Consider the following 16,383-nt stretch of genomic DNA (forward strand, 5'->3'; position numbering starts at 1 on the left):
AGATTTTATATATATAAACATATATAAAATCTATGTGTGTGTATATATATGCACTGTCAGTCAAATATTCACATTCTAAATGACTGTCAGAAATATTCCATGGAAACTTCATCTCTGAAGATTATACATGTTTAAACTGAACATCATCTATCTACAGCAAATCACACTTCCCATCTTTGAACTAAAAGGAACCAGAACTTACCCTACCTCCTAACAAGCAATATTTGGTCCTATTACTTCTAAACTATTGCAACCAGAATTCCAGTAACCAAAACATTTGCTGTGTTCTCTAGGCATATCAAGTGTTTTATTTAGACCATTCTGAGGATTTTGCTTTAAAGGCTTTACATGCAGCATTCAAGTATCTCTTAATATAAGACAGTCTAGTCTTTCGGAGATCATGTATCATCAAGGTCTGTAGAGTTTTCACTGTCATTTGCAACAAGAGCTTCTCTGTTCTCGTAAGTCCAGAAGCCATTCAAATCGATTAGAATGGTGGTTACTGTGTCTCCTTGATTACTGTTGATTAAATCCTGAAGAGAGATTTTCAAAGGATCCTTTGGTTTTACCATGTCAAAGATTTCATCCTGCAAGAGAAAAAAAATACAATGAAATTTGATCCACTTAATTTCTATCACACGTCGTGATCCAAAATTCAGGGCTGTCTGCAGCCACTGAAGTATGGAGGAATAAAATTGAGGGCTGCCACTTGGGCTTATGTTAATTTTTTGTTCTACTTTTTTTCTTTTCCATTTAACAGGCAGTTTCCTTTTCTCTACCTACAATCACAAAATTTTATTGGATAACTCCTTCGCTATGTGATAGCTGTCCTTCATTTTGTAGATGAAGAAACCAAGGCTCAGCATCTAATCCAGCTACATAGGTAATTAGTGGCAGAACTATTTAATGCAGTGTTCAGGGACTGCATGTTAACTAATTTCTTACATATTTTTCTATTGCCTTTCTAATTGGTGGTGAAACAAGGTTTTGTCTGTAGTTTTTGTTGTTTTGTTTTGTTTTTGAGATGGGAGTCTCGCTCTGTCATCCAGGCTGGAGTGCAGTAGAGCAATCTCGGCTTACTGCAACCTCCACCTCCGGGGTTCAAGCAATTCTTCTGCCTCAGCCTCCTGAGTAGCTGGGACTAGAGGTGCACACCACCACACCCAGCTAATTTTTGTATTTTTAGTAGAGATGGGGTTTCACCATATTAGCCAGTCTGGTCTCAAGCTCCTGACCTTAAGTAATCTGCCCGCCTTGGCCTCCCAAAGTGCCGGAATTATACGCGTGAGCCACTGCACCCAGCCTTGTTTTTTTTTTTGAGACAGAGTTTCACTCTTGTTGCCCAGGCTGGAGTGCAATGGCGAGATCTCGGCTTACCGCAGCCTCTGCCTCCTGGGTTCAAGCAATTCTCCTGCCTCAGCCTCCCAAGTAGCTGGGATTACAGGCATACACCACCACATCCAGCCAATTTTTGTATTTTTAGTAGAGATGGGGTTTCTCCATACTGGTCAGGCTGGTCTCAAACTCCTGACCTCATGTGATCCACCTGCTTTGGCCTTCCAAAGTGCTGGGATTACAGACGTAAGCCACCGTGCCCAGCCCCTTCTTTTTTTGTGTGAGATGGAGTGTCCCTCTGTCACCCAGGCTGGAGTGCAGTAGTGTGATTTTGGCTCACTGCAACCTTTGCCTCCCAGGTTCAAGTCATTCTCCTGCCTCAGCCTCCCGAGTAGCTGGGATTACAGCTGCGTACCACCACACTCGGCTAACAAGGGTTTGGTTTAATTTTTTTTGCTAATGGTTCAACTCAATTAAACATCTAAATGTTTCAGAGATAGTGACAAAGCTTCATTTCCAATATTGATGTCAACATTTTATTAGGATAGGAGAGGAGTTCTTCTTTCTGGATATGCATTAGATATCCAAAAAGAAGCTAAATGCTGCTAAAACTTACTGGAACATATAGAAGACCTCCTTCTATATTATGAAGTGTACAACAGATATTTACAGGGAATTAGTACATGTTTTCTAATCTTTTTGTAGTAAAATAACTACAAAATTTGTAGTAAAATAAAATTTGTAGTAAAATTACTCAGGTGAACAGGCTCTTTGAGGTAGCATACTAAAAAAAAGTGCCTGAACCTAAACAGTTTCCAAGGTAAAAATTCAGTTTACAGTTGAATAGACTGCCGTAGGATGTAGACTGTACTGACTGTCTTAATTTTCTTTTTTTTTTTTGAGTCGGAGTTTTACTCTTGTTGCCCAGGCTGGAGTGCAGTGGCGCGATCTCAGCTCACTGCAACCTCCACCTCCCGGGCTCAAACGATTCTCCTGCCTCAGCCTTCCGAGTAGCCAGGATTACATGCATGCACCACCACACCCAGCTAATTTTTGTATTTTTAGTAGAGACGGGATTTCACCATGTTGACCAGGCTGGTCTTGAACTCCTGACCTCGGGTGATCCGCCCGCCTTGACCTCCCAAAGTGCTGGGATTACAAGCGTGAGCCACTGCGCCCGGCCCCCTGTCTTAATTTTCAATTAAAATGAATGAATGCCTCCAATGAGAACATAGTGATGACAATACTAAAATTATAAACTATATAAATAGTCCAAATGTGGTCTCAGTTCGTAATGATTTACGTATCAGTTCAGAACAAAAAGCAAATACTTGATTCAAATAGTACTTCATTACTTGCTTTCATATAAAATTTCATGTAATACAAATGACTATCTCACAATTATCTGGTAATACGTAAATTAAAGGAAAAGATAACCTTGACATCTTGAAATGAAACAGGATCTTGTCCGTGGATTTTCATTAGTTCCTGTATGGCCTGTATTTGATAGAAATAAATCTAAGTAAAAAATGAAATACACAACATCCCCTCTCTTGCCCCACAACCCCTTTCTACTTATAGTTCCTTTCCTATCAGACCACAAACCTCATCATTCTCTCTCTCGACAATCTTTTTAGCTCTCTTGACCTTATTCCATATCAATGAGCAAAACCTAAATTCTCAGTGTATTGACCTTTTTAGACCTGTATCTTAACTACTGAGAACTTCAGGAAAAAAAAAGACTACAGATTGCTGCGTCTACATAGGAATGTTCTCCAACCTCAAATGGGCCCTTAACATGGCATCACAATTATTCTGTTTGATCTGCTCCTCTCATTTTCCACGAATGTTATTCCTGCCTTCACTATTAAGACCCCCAATCTACTGTCTCCCTTCCTACCCTACACTTTGCTTTCTACGTAATACAAGAAATGGAGGTAGACCTCCCAAAACTCTTCCTTTTTATAAACTTTAACAAAAAAATGAAGAAACTGCTGTCATCCAGTGGGACTACAAAATACTTCAGGTGAGCATTATTCAGTGGAAATGTGAAGTTTAAAATTCTTGGTGAATAGTCAACTAACTTTGTTCCTAATGCCTACTCTGTATGTGTTACCACTGGTAATCAGAGTATCCATAAAGGAATCTCTTTGAAGTAGGTAAGCATCTGAGTACATGCTATGTTAATATAGTAATAGGCTTGGATGGTATGATCTAGAGGGAATCATCCAGGCCCAGCTTTATCACTAGGATACTGATGTCCAAACGCTCTATGAATAGCCCAGGATTATAGGGCTCAGCACTGGACACTTTTTTTTTTTTTTTTTTTTTTTTTTTTGAGACGGAGTCTCGTTCTGTTGCCCAGGCTGGAGTGTAGTGGCCGGATCTCAGCTCACTGCAGGCTCCGCCTCCCAGGTTTACGCCATTCTCCTGTCTCAGCCTCTCGAGTAGCTGGGATTACAGGCACCCACTACCTCGCCCGGTTAGTTTTTTGTATTTTTTAGTAGAGACGGGGTTTCACCATGTTAGTGAGGATGGTCTTGATCTGACCTCGTGATCCACCCACCTTTGCCTCCCAAAGTGCTGGGATTACAGGCATGAGCCACTGCACCTGGCCGATAAATTTTAAGTTTAATAAAAGCATTTACTTAACAGATTTCAGAAGGAAATCAAGTCTGTTTTTAGTTTTTTATTTCTTTCCTATTTAAAAAAATATAAATGAGTTAAAGCTGATTTGATTAGATATAAAATAAAATTATGTATATGTCAGGGGCTGTACTACCATTGGAAATACAAATATGTGATAAATTCTGTACTTGTGACGAAAAACTTGTAAGATGCTAAGCAGTTCAGAAAAGGTAGCTCCTTTCCACAGAAATTTTTATAGACTTTGGTAGTTGTATTTTTTTTTTTTTTTTTTGAGACAGTCTTGCTCTGCTGCCCAAGCTAGAATGCAGTGGCGTGATTTTGGCTCACTGCAACCTCCGCCTCCTGGGTTCAAGTGATTCTCCTGCCTCAGCCTCCCAAGTAGCTGGGATTACAGGCAAGTGGACCCAGTTATTGGGGAGGCTGAGTGGGAAGCCTGCCTGAGCCCAGGAGTTGGAGGTTGCAATGAGCTATGATCGTGCCACTGCACTCCAGCCTGGGTGACAGAGCCAGACCTTTTCTCAAAAAAAGAAAAAAAATAAATAAAAATCACGAGTTAGGTAAAATGGTTACTAAATATTTAATTTACACAAAATGATACATCTTTAATTTGCTCCTTTTTCTAATTTCCTAAAGTAGATGCTGATTTTAGATCTTTAACGTTTTCCAATATATACATTCAATACTATAAATTTCCCTCTAGCCACCGCTTTTGCTGCATCTCACAATTTTTTTTTTTTTTGAGACAGACCCGGCCACAACCAAATGATACCTTAAGGAACAATGACTCACTTATGCAAATGAGACTTACCCTAAAGAAATAATTAAGTGAAAAGACATTCAGATATCCTTTGTTCTCAATATCAAGCAGTTTGAAAATATACTGTAGAGCTGCGGGTTCCTTTCTGTTTTCTAATGCAAGGACAAAGTCCAAGTAGGTCTTATAGTCCTGCAGAACAGAAAATAATGTTCATTAGAGGCCTTAGTTGAAATTAACTTTCAAGTGCATATTAAGATTTGAAGCTATTTTGCAATCAAAGGTGGCAAATTTAATTTTTTCCCTAAGTTATAAAATGAGAAATCCATTTATATACTTAATATTGGTTTCTAGGAATTTTTTTTATTTTTCTTGAGACGGAGTTTCACTCTTGTGAAAGGCTGGAGTGCAATGGCACGATCTTGGCTCACCACAACCTCCACCTCCTGGGTTCAAACAATTCTCCTGCCTCCTGAGTAGCTGGGATTACAGGCATATGCCACCATGCTGGGCTAATTTTGTATTTTCAGTGGAGACAGGGTTTCTCCATGTTGGTCAGGCTGGTCTCGAACTCCCGACCTCAGGTGATCCGCCCACCTCAGCATCCCAAAGTGCTGGGATTATAGGCGTGAGCCACCATGTCCAGCCACAGGAATTCTATATATAATCTGCACAGGACAGTTTTGAGGACATAGTTTTTTTTTTTTTTTTTTGAGAGATGGAGTCTCGTTCTGTCGTCCAGGCTGGAGTGCAGTGGCACAATCTCAGCTCACTGAAACCTCTGCCTCCCAAGTTCAAGCTATTCTGTCTCAGCCTCCCAAGTAGCTGGGAATACAGGTGCACACCACCATGCCCAGCTAATTTTTATATTTTTAGTAGAGACAGGATTTTGCCATGTTACCCAAGCTGGTCTCAAACTCCTGACCTCAAGTGACCTGCCTGCCCCGGCCTCCCAAAGTGCTGGGATTACGGGCATGCACCACTGTGCCCGGCCCTAGTTCATTTTTTTCTGAGAGATTTGCTGTGTTAAACTATAGTTTTCTTTCATTATTCATAAAACAAGAACATTATTCTTGTTTTTGAGACAGGGTCTCACTTTATCAACCAGGCTGAAATGGTCACTACAACCTTGATCTCCCAGGCTCAAGCAATCTTCCCACTACAGCCCCACAGGTAGCTGAGACTACAGGTGCACATCATCAAACTTGGCTAATTTTTAAAAATTCTTTGTAGAGATGGGGTGTTCCCATATTACCCATGCTAGTCTCAAGCTCCTGGGCTCAAGCCATCATCTGGCCTTGGCCTTCCAAAGTGCTGGCATTAGAGGGATGAACTACTGCATCCTGCTTCAAACTTTTGAAACAGATAATACAGTGACTAAGTTATAAACTTGTATCTTCATTTCAGTGCAGTTATTTTGAAAAACTTATCATCTGGAATGAACAGAACAGCATACTTTTTTTTTTTTTTTTTTTTTGAGACGGAGTCTCGCTCTGTCGCCCAGGCTGGAGCGCAGTGGCCGGATCTCGGCTCACTGCAAGCTCCGCCTCCCGGGTTCCCGCCATTCTCCTGCCTCAGCCTCCCGAGTAGCTGGGACTACAGGCGCCCGCCACCACGCCCGGCTAGTTTTTTTGTATTTTTTTAGTAGAGACGGGGTTTCACCGTGTTAGCCAGGATGGTCTCGATCTCCTGACCTCGTGATCCTCCCGTCTCGGCCTCCCAAAGTGCTGGGATTACAGGCTTGAGCCACCGCGCCCGGCCTTTTTTTTTTTTTTTTTTTTTTTTTTTTTTGACAGTTTCACTCTTGTTGCCCAGGCTGGAGTGCAATGTTGTGATCTCGGCTCACCACAACCTCCGCCTCCCAGGTTCAAGCCATTCTCCTGCCTCAGCCTCCTGCGTATCTGGGATTACAGGCATGCACCACCACGCCTGGCTAATTTTATATTTTTAGTAGAGAAGGGATTTTTCCATGTTGGTCAGGCTGGTCTCAAAACTCCCAACCTCAGGTGATCCACCCATCTCGGCCTCCCAAAATGCTGGGATTACAGGCATGAGCCACCATGCCCAGCCTCAGAACAGTATACTTAAACTGCTATTTAAAAATATTATTTAAAATTTTTAATTCGGATTTCCAGTAAGAAGCTGTCTTGAGATTGCCAGACATTTTACAGTGAGCTGACACTGTTCTCATCCATAAAAAGGCAAAATGTAAAGGCCAGAAAGACATAAAGAGAACAGAAAGCCTTCCCTATAAAAACAGGATACTCATAGATTTTTTTTTAATGGTAAAAAGTAGTAAAGTAATTGGGAGATTCTCACTTAGATAAAAATTTTATATTCTTAGAAAAGTTCCTTTCTGCATAAATTGCAGTGAAGAGTTAAAGAATGCAGATTGTGATCTGACTTCATCCACAGTTGTGGCCTCTGATTTTCTTTATTCACCAGGAATTATTATATTAATAGTACAAGCTCCTCACTGTCTACTGTTTACAGCTGTGGGAGTTACAAAATAAACTTTCTGTGCCTTTTCCCCTCTTTTCTTTTGTTGTTAATAATGGTGTTATTTAGCAAACTGCTATTGAAGCTAAATGATAAAATGTAAGACCCCCATTCTCATGACAATATGACTATTTTTTAAGCATAACTGCTTTGGGAAATTTATCACATTCTTTTTTTTTTTTTTTTTTTGAGACGAGTCTAGCTCTGTCACTCAGGCTGGAGTGCAATGGCGCCATCTCGGCTCACTGCAAGCTACACCTCCTGGGTTGACACCATTCTCCTGCCTCAGCCTCCTGAGTACCTGCAACTACAGGCGCCTGCCACCACGGCCGGCTAATTTTTTGTATTTTTAGTAGAGATGGGTTTCACTGTGTTAGCCAGGATGGTCTCCATTTCCTGACCTTGTGATCTGCCCGCCTCGGCCTCCCAAAGTGCTGGGATTACAGGCGTGAGCCACCACGCCCAGCAGGACATTTATCAGATTCTTAACCCATGTTTTTAGCAGCAAAAATGGTGACTTTAAAATGCTGTTTAGAATTTTCCTTCTCAAGTATTTTGCATTGTCATAATAAAAAGACAAGTCCATGTTATCTTCAGCTGCTCATATAGCCACTTCTAAAGACTAATACACCTGATTCTCAGAATTAAATCATGGCATATGTGTTACTACATCTGACCTGGTAATTTAATGACAGAACTATCTAAATGAAAATAGCCATAATAATTTACTGTTTCAGCTTTTTTTTTTTAAGAGACATGGTCTCACTCTATTGGCCAGACTGGAGTGCAGTGGCCTCATCATAGCTCACTGCAGCCTCAAACTCCTCAGATCAAGCAATCCTCTTGCCTCAGCCTCCCATGTAGCTATACTACAGGCACATTCCACCCATGCCCATGTAATTTTTTTTATTTTTTGTAGAGACAGTCTCGCTATATCGCTCAGGCTAGTCTTGAATGACTGGCCTTAAGTGGTTCTCTGGCCTTGGCCTCCCAAAGAGCTGGGATTGTAGTCATAAGCTACCAAGCCTGGCCTCAGCTTTTTTTTTTTTAACTAGAATGCACTACTGTACAATAGGTGTACTGACAATGAAATCAACAAAATAAGCTATTTGCCCTGAGGCCATAATGTAGATGTTTTTAAGTGAATTTACATATAAGACCAAAGGCTCTGAATCTCAAGTAATTTGATCAGTTTACACATTTCAAAGACACTGTTACACATTAATATAAATAATGCTGGGCCGAGTGTGGTAGCTCATGCCTGTAATCCCAGCACTTTGGGAGGCAGATCACCTGAGGTCGGGAGTTCAAGACCAGCCTGGCCAACCTGGTGAAACCCCATCTCTACTAAGAATACAAAAATTAGCTGGACGCGGTGGCATGTGCCCATAATCCCAGCTACTCTGGAGGCTGAGGCAGGAGAATCACTTGAACCCAGGAAGCAGAGGTTGCAGTGAGCCGAGATCACACCACTGCACTCTAGCCTGGGCGACAGAGCAAGACTCTGTCTCAAAAAAAAAAAAAAAAAAAAAAAAAGAAAGAAAAGAAAAAGGGCTGTATTACATCAAGAAAAGGGTTTCTGGAAACTCTGGGAGCCCAAACTTTTTAAACTTAGTAGCAGATTTAAACCACTACCATTTCTCCATCATAAGTGAGACACTCCTGGAAAACACGGTCTAAGAAGACATTGGTCATGGTAGCTGTTCCATAGCGTGAGAGTTCTTCTTTACTGAGCATGCCATTGTGATCTTTATCAAGATTCAAGTACTGGCCTTGGAAAGAAAAATAATAAAGACACTTATGACCACAATACAATTTTAATCAGAAGAATAGACTAACAAAAAGTTCTTTTTCTTGGTTAATATTTTGATTTTCAAACTATTCATGTTACGGTTAGGGTAGGGGCCTATGTATAATACTATCAGCTACATTTGCAATCTTGATCAGAACAATCCTTGGGCTAGAAACAGCCAAAGAAAACCCATCATGAATGCCATAGTCTAGGATGTTTCACTTACATCACTGTTTTCAGTTTGCAGTCTTTTTAAACATTCCTAGGTTTCTAAATTAAATGGAGGTAAGAGGCGAACAAAAAGCACTGAAATGCCAGCACTTGAAAGTAGAGATAAGAATGCCAAAAGGGGCACTTTGGGAGGCCGAGGTGGGTGGATCAGAGGTCAGGAGTTCCAGAGCAGCCTGGCCAACAGTGAAACACCATCTCTACTTAAAAAAAAAAAAAAGAGAATTGCTTGAACCTGGGAGGTGGAGGTTGCAGTGAGCCAAGATCATGCCACTGGACTCCAGCCTGGGAAACAGTGTGAGACCCCACCCCAAAAAAAAAAAAAAAAAAAAAGCCAAAGGAGTCAAAAGATCACCCAACAAGATAATGTAGAATAGCTCCATCAGTAGATCCTGGGAACAGCATTTTATCAACAAAGCATGACAACAGCTAATGTTCATAATGGTGCTCCTGAGTCAACAAGGATCAAATTACATTCTATTCTATTGAAAAGAAACTGTGTAACTTAAAAAGGGTTCTGCTGGATGCAGTGGCTCATGCCTATAATCCCAACACTTTGGGAGGCCAGGATAGGTAGATTGCTTGAGCCCAGGAGTTTGAAACCAGCCTGGGCAACAGAGTGAGATCCCATCTCTAAAAAAAATTTTAAAAATTAGCCAGGCATGGCGCCTGTAGTCCCAGTACTGGGGTCGGTGGGGTGGGGTGGGGGCACTGAGGTTGGAGGATTGAGCCCAGGACTTCAAGGCTGCACTGAGCCATGATCGTGCCACTGCACTCCAGCCAGGGTGAGAGAGTGAGACCCTTTCTTCAAAAAGGTTGGGGAGAGTCCAAAAAGTTAAAACATTGGTATTTAAACAAGTAAATTTTGGTAATGTACAATACTAGAGCTTAAGGTAATTAAATGCTTTATCTTAAGCTATATCAGTGTATGTATGTATAAAACTGTCCTCTGAACACCAATTACCTGAAGAAGGGATAATTCAAATTTTAGCATTATGATAGGAACATACCATAAACTCTTAGGGCAGAAGGAGCAGAAAACCAGTTTGTTTCTTGACTCTCCTTGGACAGTTCCTCATCCCTTAGCTAATGGAACATAAAGACATAATTAGAAGATAGCAACTGTCAAGTGATACAATTAAGTAGTTTAAAAACATTTACCTCCAATAAATCATCTAGGAAGCTGCATGCTAAAATATCTTGAATTTTTATCTTTCCTTTAAGAACATAAAGAAACACAATTAATTTCATTTTAAGAGAAGAGCAACTCAATTAAAAAAATTTTTTTCTTCACAAAAGCAATCACACAATTGATATTTTAAAGCTTCTAGCTCTTATGTTCCAAAGTTCTTATTACATATTGTTACAAAGAGAGAAATCTCCGCCGGGCGCAGGAGCTCACATCTATAATTCCAGTACTTTGGGAAGCTGAGGCAGGTGGATCACCTGAGGTCAGGAGTTCGAGACCAGCCTGGCCAATACGGTGAAAGCCCATCTCTACTAAAAACACAAAAAATTAGCTGGGTGTGGTGGTGGGCGCCTGTAATCCCAGCTACTCTGGAGGCTGGGGCAGGAGAGTCACTTGAACCTAGGAGGCAGAGGTTGCAGTGAGCTGAGATCAAGCCATTGTACTCCAGCCTAGGGAACAAGAGCAAAACTTCATCCCTACCCCGCAAAAAAAAAAAAAAAAAAAAAAAAAAAAAAAAAAAAACTACAGGCAACATTTAATAACATCTCTACTTGTATACCTCAACTATATAAATCTAAGTGCCAAATTCTAAAATTATAGTGATGTCAGATTTTCAAAAAAGTTTGTGATTATAGATATAGTACTGCTAATACACGAACAGGGACACTGTCTCCATTTATTTTTGGTAGGTTCTGGACTAGAAAGCAATACACAGGTGTGGTTTAAGAGCAGACAGATGAGAGTTTGTTTTCTTCTTCTTCTTTTTCTTTTTTAGACAGAGTTTTGCTCTTGTTGCCCAGGCTAGAGTCCAGTGGTGTGATCTCTGCTCACTGCAACCTCCACTTCCCGGGTTCAAGTGATTCTCCTGCCTCAGTCTCCTGAGTAGCTGGGACTACAGGCACCTGCCACCACACTCAGCTAATTTTTTGTATTTTTAGTAGAAACGGGGTTTCACTGTGTTGGCCAGGCTGGTCTCAAACTCCTGACCTCAGGTGATTCACCCATCTCAGCCTCCCAAAGTGCTGGGATAACAGGCGTGAGCCACTGCACCCAGCTACTGCTGCTTTTTTGTACAGAAGAGGTCTTGCTATCTTGCCAGGGCTGGTCTTGAACTCCTAGGCACAAGTGATTTCTCACATCAGCCTCCCAAAGCACTCGGGTTACAGGTGTGAGCCACCTCACCCAGCCCAGATGGGAGTTTAAATGCCACTTTTAAATATGTAACCTAGCTAAATCTTAGTTGCCTTACACATAAAATATGGACAATAATGTACCTTCCTTATGGGGTTATGAGATGACAATGAATGAATCCATGTAAAATGCTTAGCATACTACATAACAGTCAAAACATCTGATATTATTTTGTAAAATTTGAAAGAAAGTGTATATGTGTGTACTTAGAGTAGAGGAGTTCAAAAAACACTGTCAGCTACCATATGCTGTGATTGGATTCATAACTGGATTTTTTTTTTTTTTTGGACACAAGGTCTGGCTATGTTGCCCAGACTAGAGTGCAGTGGCACGATCTTGGCTCACTGCAACCTCTGCCTCCTGGATTCAAGTGATCCACCTCAGCAGCTTCCCAAGTAGCTGGGACTACAGGCGCGTGCGCGCCACTATACCTGGCTAATCTTTGTAATTTTTTTTCTTTTTTTTTTTTTTTGAGATGGAGTTTCACTCTTGTTGCCCAGGCTGGAGTGCAATAGCGCGATCTCAGCTCACCACAACCTCTGCCTCCTGGGTTCAAGTGATTCTCCTGCCTCAGCCTCTCAAGTAGCTGGGATTACAGGCGTGAGCCACCGTGCCTGGCCAATTTTTTTTTTTTTTTTTTTTTTGTAGAGACAAAGTTTCACCATGTTGCCCAGGCTGATCTTGAACTCCTGAGCTCAAGTGGTCCACCCAACTCAGCCTCCCAGAGTGCTGAGATTACAGATGTGAACCACTGTGCTGGGCCCACAGTTGGATTTTCAAGGACAGAAGGATAATCAAGCACTTTGATTTGGACTTCTCTGTCCTTTCCTCTGCTCCAGTTACATGTATTTAAGTCTGGGCAGGCTTGAACAGTTAATAAAACATACTGTTAATGAGGCCATATTTACCAATCCGATCCCCATAGAAAATGAGAAAAATATGCATCACTGGCTAAATGGCTCTCATATTTCCAAATACATGTTTTTCATCAAAAAGAGAACAATTCTGCAGTATATCACATAGCAGAGACAGCAAATCATATGCGAGTAACTGACTTCCTAGAACGGGAAGGAGGCATTTATGACTCATTACCCAGTTCATACTTCTTCACTGTTAGGTGACATCCCCCCATCTGTCACACAGCAGATTATAGTCAGTGCAAGTAAATCATAAAAGATCTTCAGATAAACATAACCAAAGCATTGCTACTGTTTTTTGTACCTTTTTATCTCCTTGAAATTCACCAAATTTTTAATGGCAGTGACAGGAAAATAAATGACATTTTAAGAGTTTTCTGTAGTTATTGAGATTTAGATATAATAATATCCTCATGTAAGTTAGATAAGATTTTCTTTTACCTGTTCTTAAAGGATCTAAAAAGAAGAAGAACTTCCTAACTGCTGTACAAACATAAAAGGAGTAGAAAGATTTTTCCAGACCATCTAATTGTGGCAAAGTAGGGATAAGTTCCAATATGTAGTTTTCTAAATCCTGAAAATAAAACAAAATAAAGTGTTAAGTGTCCAATCTTGATTCTTCATTACATACTAGAATATAATTTCATTACTAAAAATTATTCAGCATTAACACTACATTGATAAAGAAATAAATTCATGACTATTTTAGTGGTAAAACTATTTTACATTAAATTTTGTTTCTCCTAATTTAAGTTTTAACATTTTTGAAAAGTAGTAAATTCTATATAGTTCCAAATTCAAAGGGAACAAAGATATTGATTAAAAAGCCTCTCACCTATTTCTTCTCCCCAGAGGTAACCTGTATTATCAACTTCTGATGTAATTTCCCAAAGGTAACAGATACAAATATGAACCAATACATATATATTTCTTTCCCCCCCCCCTTTTTTTTTTTTTTTTGAGATGTAGTCTTGCTCTGTCGCCAGCCTGGAGTGCAGTGGTGCGATCTTGGCTTACTGCAACCTCTGCCTCCCAGGTTCAAGCGATTCTCCTTGCCTCCTCCTGAGTAGCTGAGACTACAGGCACGCACCACCATGCGCAGCCAATTTCTGTATTTTTAGTAGAGGCAGGGTTTCACAATGTTGGCTAGGATGGTCTTGATCTCTTGACCTCGAGATCCAGCCACCTCCATCTCCCAAAGTGCTGTGACTACAGGCATGAGGCACCGCACCCGGCCTTTCCCTCTTTTTACACACAGGATGTATCAACATACCGTGAAGAGTGCTTTTGTCATTCAGTAATGTATTTTACAGTCATTCCATCTTGACTCTCAAATAGCTATATATTATATCATTGTATGGATGTGCCATATTTAACTAGGCCTCTATTGGGACATTTAGTTTTTTCCTAATATTTTGCTACATGAAAAGTAATACCATAAGGGCTAAGCTAATTATTCATTCATAGATACTGTGGAAGAATATAAAATACAACTTCTGTAAGTGGACCTGCTGGGTTGTGGCATATGCACATGTAGAAATTTGATAAGACACTGGGAAACTTCCCATCTCCCCATAAATGCCATGTGAATTTTATACTCCCACCAGTAATGTGAAGGCTATTTCTACAGTTCTGAATTCTGCACACAGGTGTCCCAGGAGCACCACGGTTAATGTACAGGGGTGCATCAGGATATTTTAAAATTTTGAGCGAAACAGCAACATTTGTCAGATACTGCGGACAGATATTGAAATAAGCTAGAACCATGTGCTCAAGGTAGTTCACATTTTCAATACTGAATCTCAATTCATTCCTTTTTTTTGAGGCAGGGTCTCACTCTGTCACACAGGCTGCTGGAGTACAGTAGCATGATCTTGGCTGACTGAAACCTCTACCTCCCAGGCTCAAGTGATCCTCCCACCTCAGCCTCCTGAATAGCTGGGACCACAGAGATGCACCACCACACCCAGTTAATTTTTTGTATTTTTGGTAGAGATGGGGATTCACCATGTTGCCCAGGCTGGTCTCAAACTCTTGAGCTCAAGCTATCTGCCCACCTTGGCCTCCCAGCGTTGGAATTACAGTTGTGAGCCACTGTGCCTGGTGATTTAAATTTTTAAAATCATCCAGCCCAAAATGTCATGAATATATTCCTCTTTTTTATTTGAGATGGACTCTTGCTCTGTCGCCCAGACCGGAGTGCAGTGGCGAAATCTCGACTTACTGCAACCTCCACCTCCTGGGTTCAAGCAATTCTCCTGCCTCAGCCTCTTCAGTAGCTGGGACTACAATCCTGTGCCACCATGCCTGGCTAATTTTTTGTATTTTTTTGTTCGTTTGTTTGAGATGGAGTCTCGCTCTGTTGCCCAGGCTGGAGTGCAGTGGCATGATCTTGGCTCACTGAAAGCTCCACCTCCCAGGTTCACGCCATTCTCCTGCCTCAGCCTCCTGAGTAGCTGGGACTACAGGCGCCTGCCACCACGCCCGGCTAGTTTTTTGTATTAGTAGAGACAGGGTTTCACCATGTTATCCAGGATGGTCTCGATCTCCTGACCTTATGATCTGCCAGCCTTGGCCTCCCAAAGTGCTGGGATTACAGGCGTGAGCCACCACGTCCAGCCAAATATATTCCTTTTAATGACATAAATCTTTGCAAAGCTAGGTTTTGATGGTTCCTGTGGTAAAGGACCACAGAAAAATTAGTGAACAGGAATGAGGAGGACAAGTGTCCAGTCTAATTCCCAGGTTTAAGTAGTTGTACACATCCCATTAATAACTGTACTTAAGAATGAAACAAAAATATCTTCTTTCAACTTAAGTGTATTATTTTTTCAAGTGGCTAATAAGCTTAATGAATACTCATTAAATTGTTTGGAATTAACTGGCTAGTACGTGAAACTTCTAGGGATTTCTTTTGACTCAGAAGCACTGTGAAAGAATTACTCAAACGCTAAAAGTGTCAATTCAAACTTTTTGATCTTTGCTAATTTGATAGGTGAAAAATGGCAACTTAGTGTAGATTTATCTGGCATTTCTCTTATGTGAAGTTAGTTGTTTCTTATGATTAAGAAGCATTTGAATTTTACTTTTTATACATTATCTATATCCTTTGTGCAGTTTTCTATTGGGTTAATGGCTTCTTGATTTCTGGGTGCTTTTTATATATTAGGGTAATTGGCTATTTGTGATTGTTCAGATATTTCCCCCAGTTTGTTGTTTTCTTTTTACTTTAACATGGGCTTTGCCCTATAGATCTTCTCAAAATTTAGCTGAATTTATTGTTTTCTAGACTTCTGGGTTTTGTCATACTTAGAAAGGCTTTCCCTATTACAGGATTACATATTTAAAAGCCTCCCATGGTTTCTTTCTCTCTCTTTTTTTGAGACAGAGTCTCAGTCCAGTCCAGGCTGGAGTGCAGTGGCACAGTCTCAGCTCACTGAAACCTCCACCTCTTGGGTTCAAGCAATTCTTGTGTCTCAGCCTGACTAGCTGGGATTATAGGCACGCACCACCACGCCTGGCTAATTTTTGTATTTTTAATAGAGAGGGGGTTTCATCATGTTGGCCGAGCTGGTCTTGAACTCCTGACCTCAAGCTATCTGCCCGCCTTGGCCTCCCAAAGTTGCTGGGATTACAGGCATGAGCCACTGAGCCTCGCCATACTTTGAGTTCCTTACATCCTCCATACGGCATCAAGAATGATCTTTTAAAATGTAAATCATATCCTGACAGACTCAGCTTAAAACTTCTGATGGTTTCCCATTAGCTTCAAAGTAAATCCAAAGTCCTTACTGTGGCCTAAAAGGCCCTACATGTGGCCCCTGCCTAC

General features: G+C 40.9%; 1 protein-coding gene across 3 annotated transcripts in view; it reads right to left on the reverse strand.

Annotated features, from left to right (window-relative positions):
* Window positions 1–281: 281 nt before the first annotated feature.
* The window catches only part of PPP2R3C (protein phosphatase 2 regulatory subunit B''gamma), a 36,968-nt gene continuing 20,866 nt past the window's right edge, over window positions 282–16,383 (reverse strand). For all 3 annotated transcript variants that reach the window (XM_025392354.1, XM_025392353.1, XM_025392355.1), the window contains 7 exons: window positions 12,996–13,128; window positions 10,419–10,474; window positions 10,268–10,343; window positions 8,873–9,009; window positions 4,793–4,930; window positions 2,773–2,832; window positions 282–587 (listed from right to left, as the gene is read on the reverse strand). In XM_025392354.1, coding sequence (XP_025248139.1) covers window positions 399–587; window positions 2,773–2,832; window positions 4,793–4,930; window positions 8,873–9,009; window positions 10,268–10,343; window positions 10,419–10,474; window positions 12,996–13,128 — 789 coding nt within the window. In that variant the 3' untranslated portion in view covers window positions 282–398. The remainder of the gene's footprint in view (window positions 588–2,772; window positions 2,833–4,792; window positions 4,931–8,872; window positions 9,010–10,267; window positions 10,344–10,418; window positions 10,475–12,995; window positions 13,129–16,383) is intronic.

Source organism: Theropithecus gelada, chromosome 7b (assembly GCF_003255815.1).
Source record: "Theropithecus gelada isolate Dixy chromosome 7b, Tgel_1.0, whole genome shotgun sequence".
Lineage (NCBI taxonomy): Eukaryota > Metazoa > Chordata > Mammalia > Primates > Cercopithecidae > Theropithecus > Theropithecus gelada.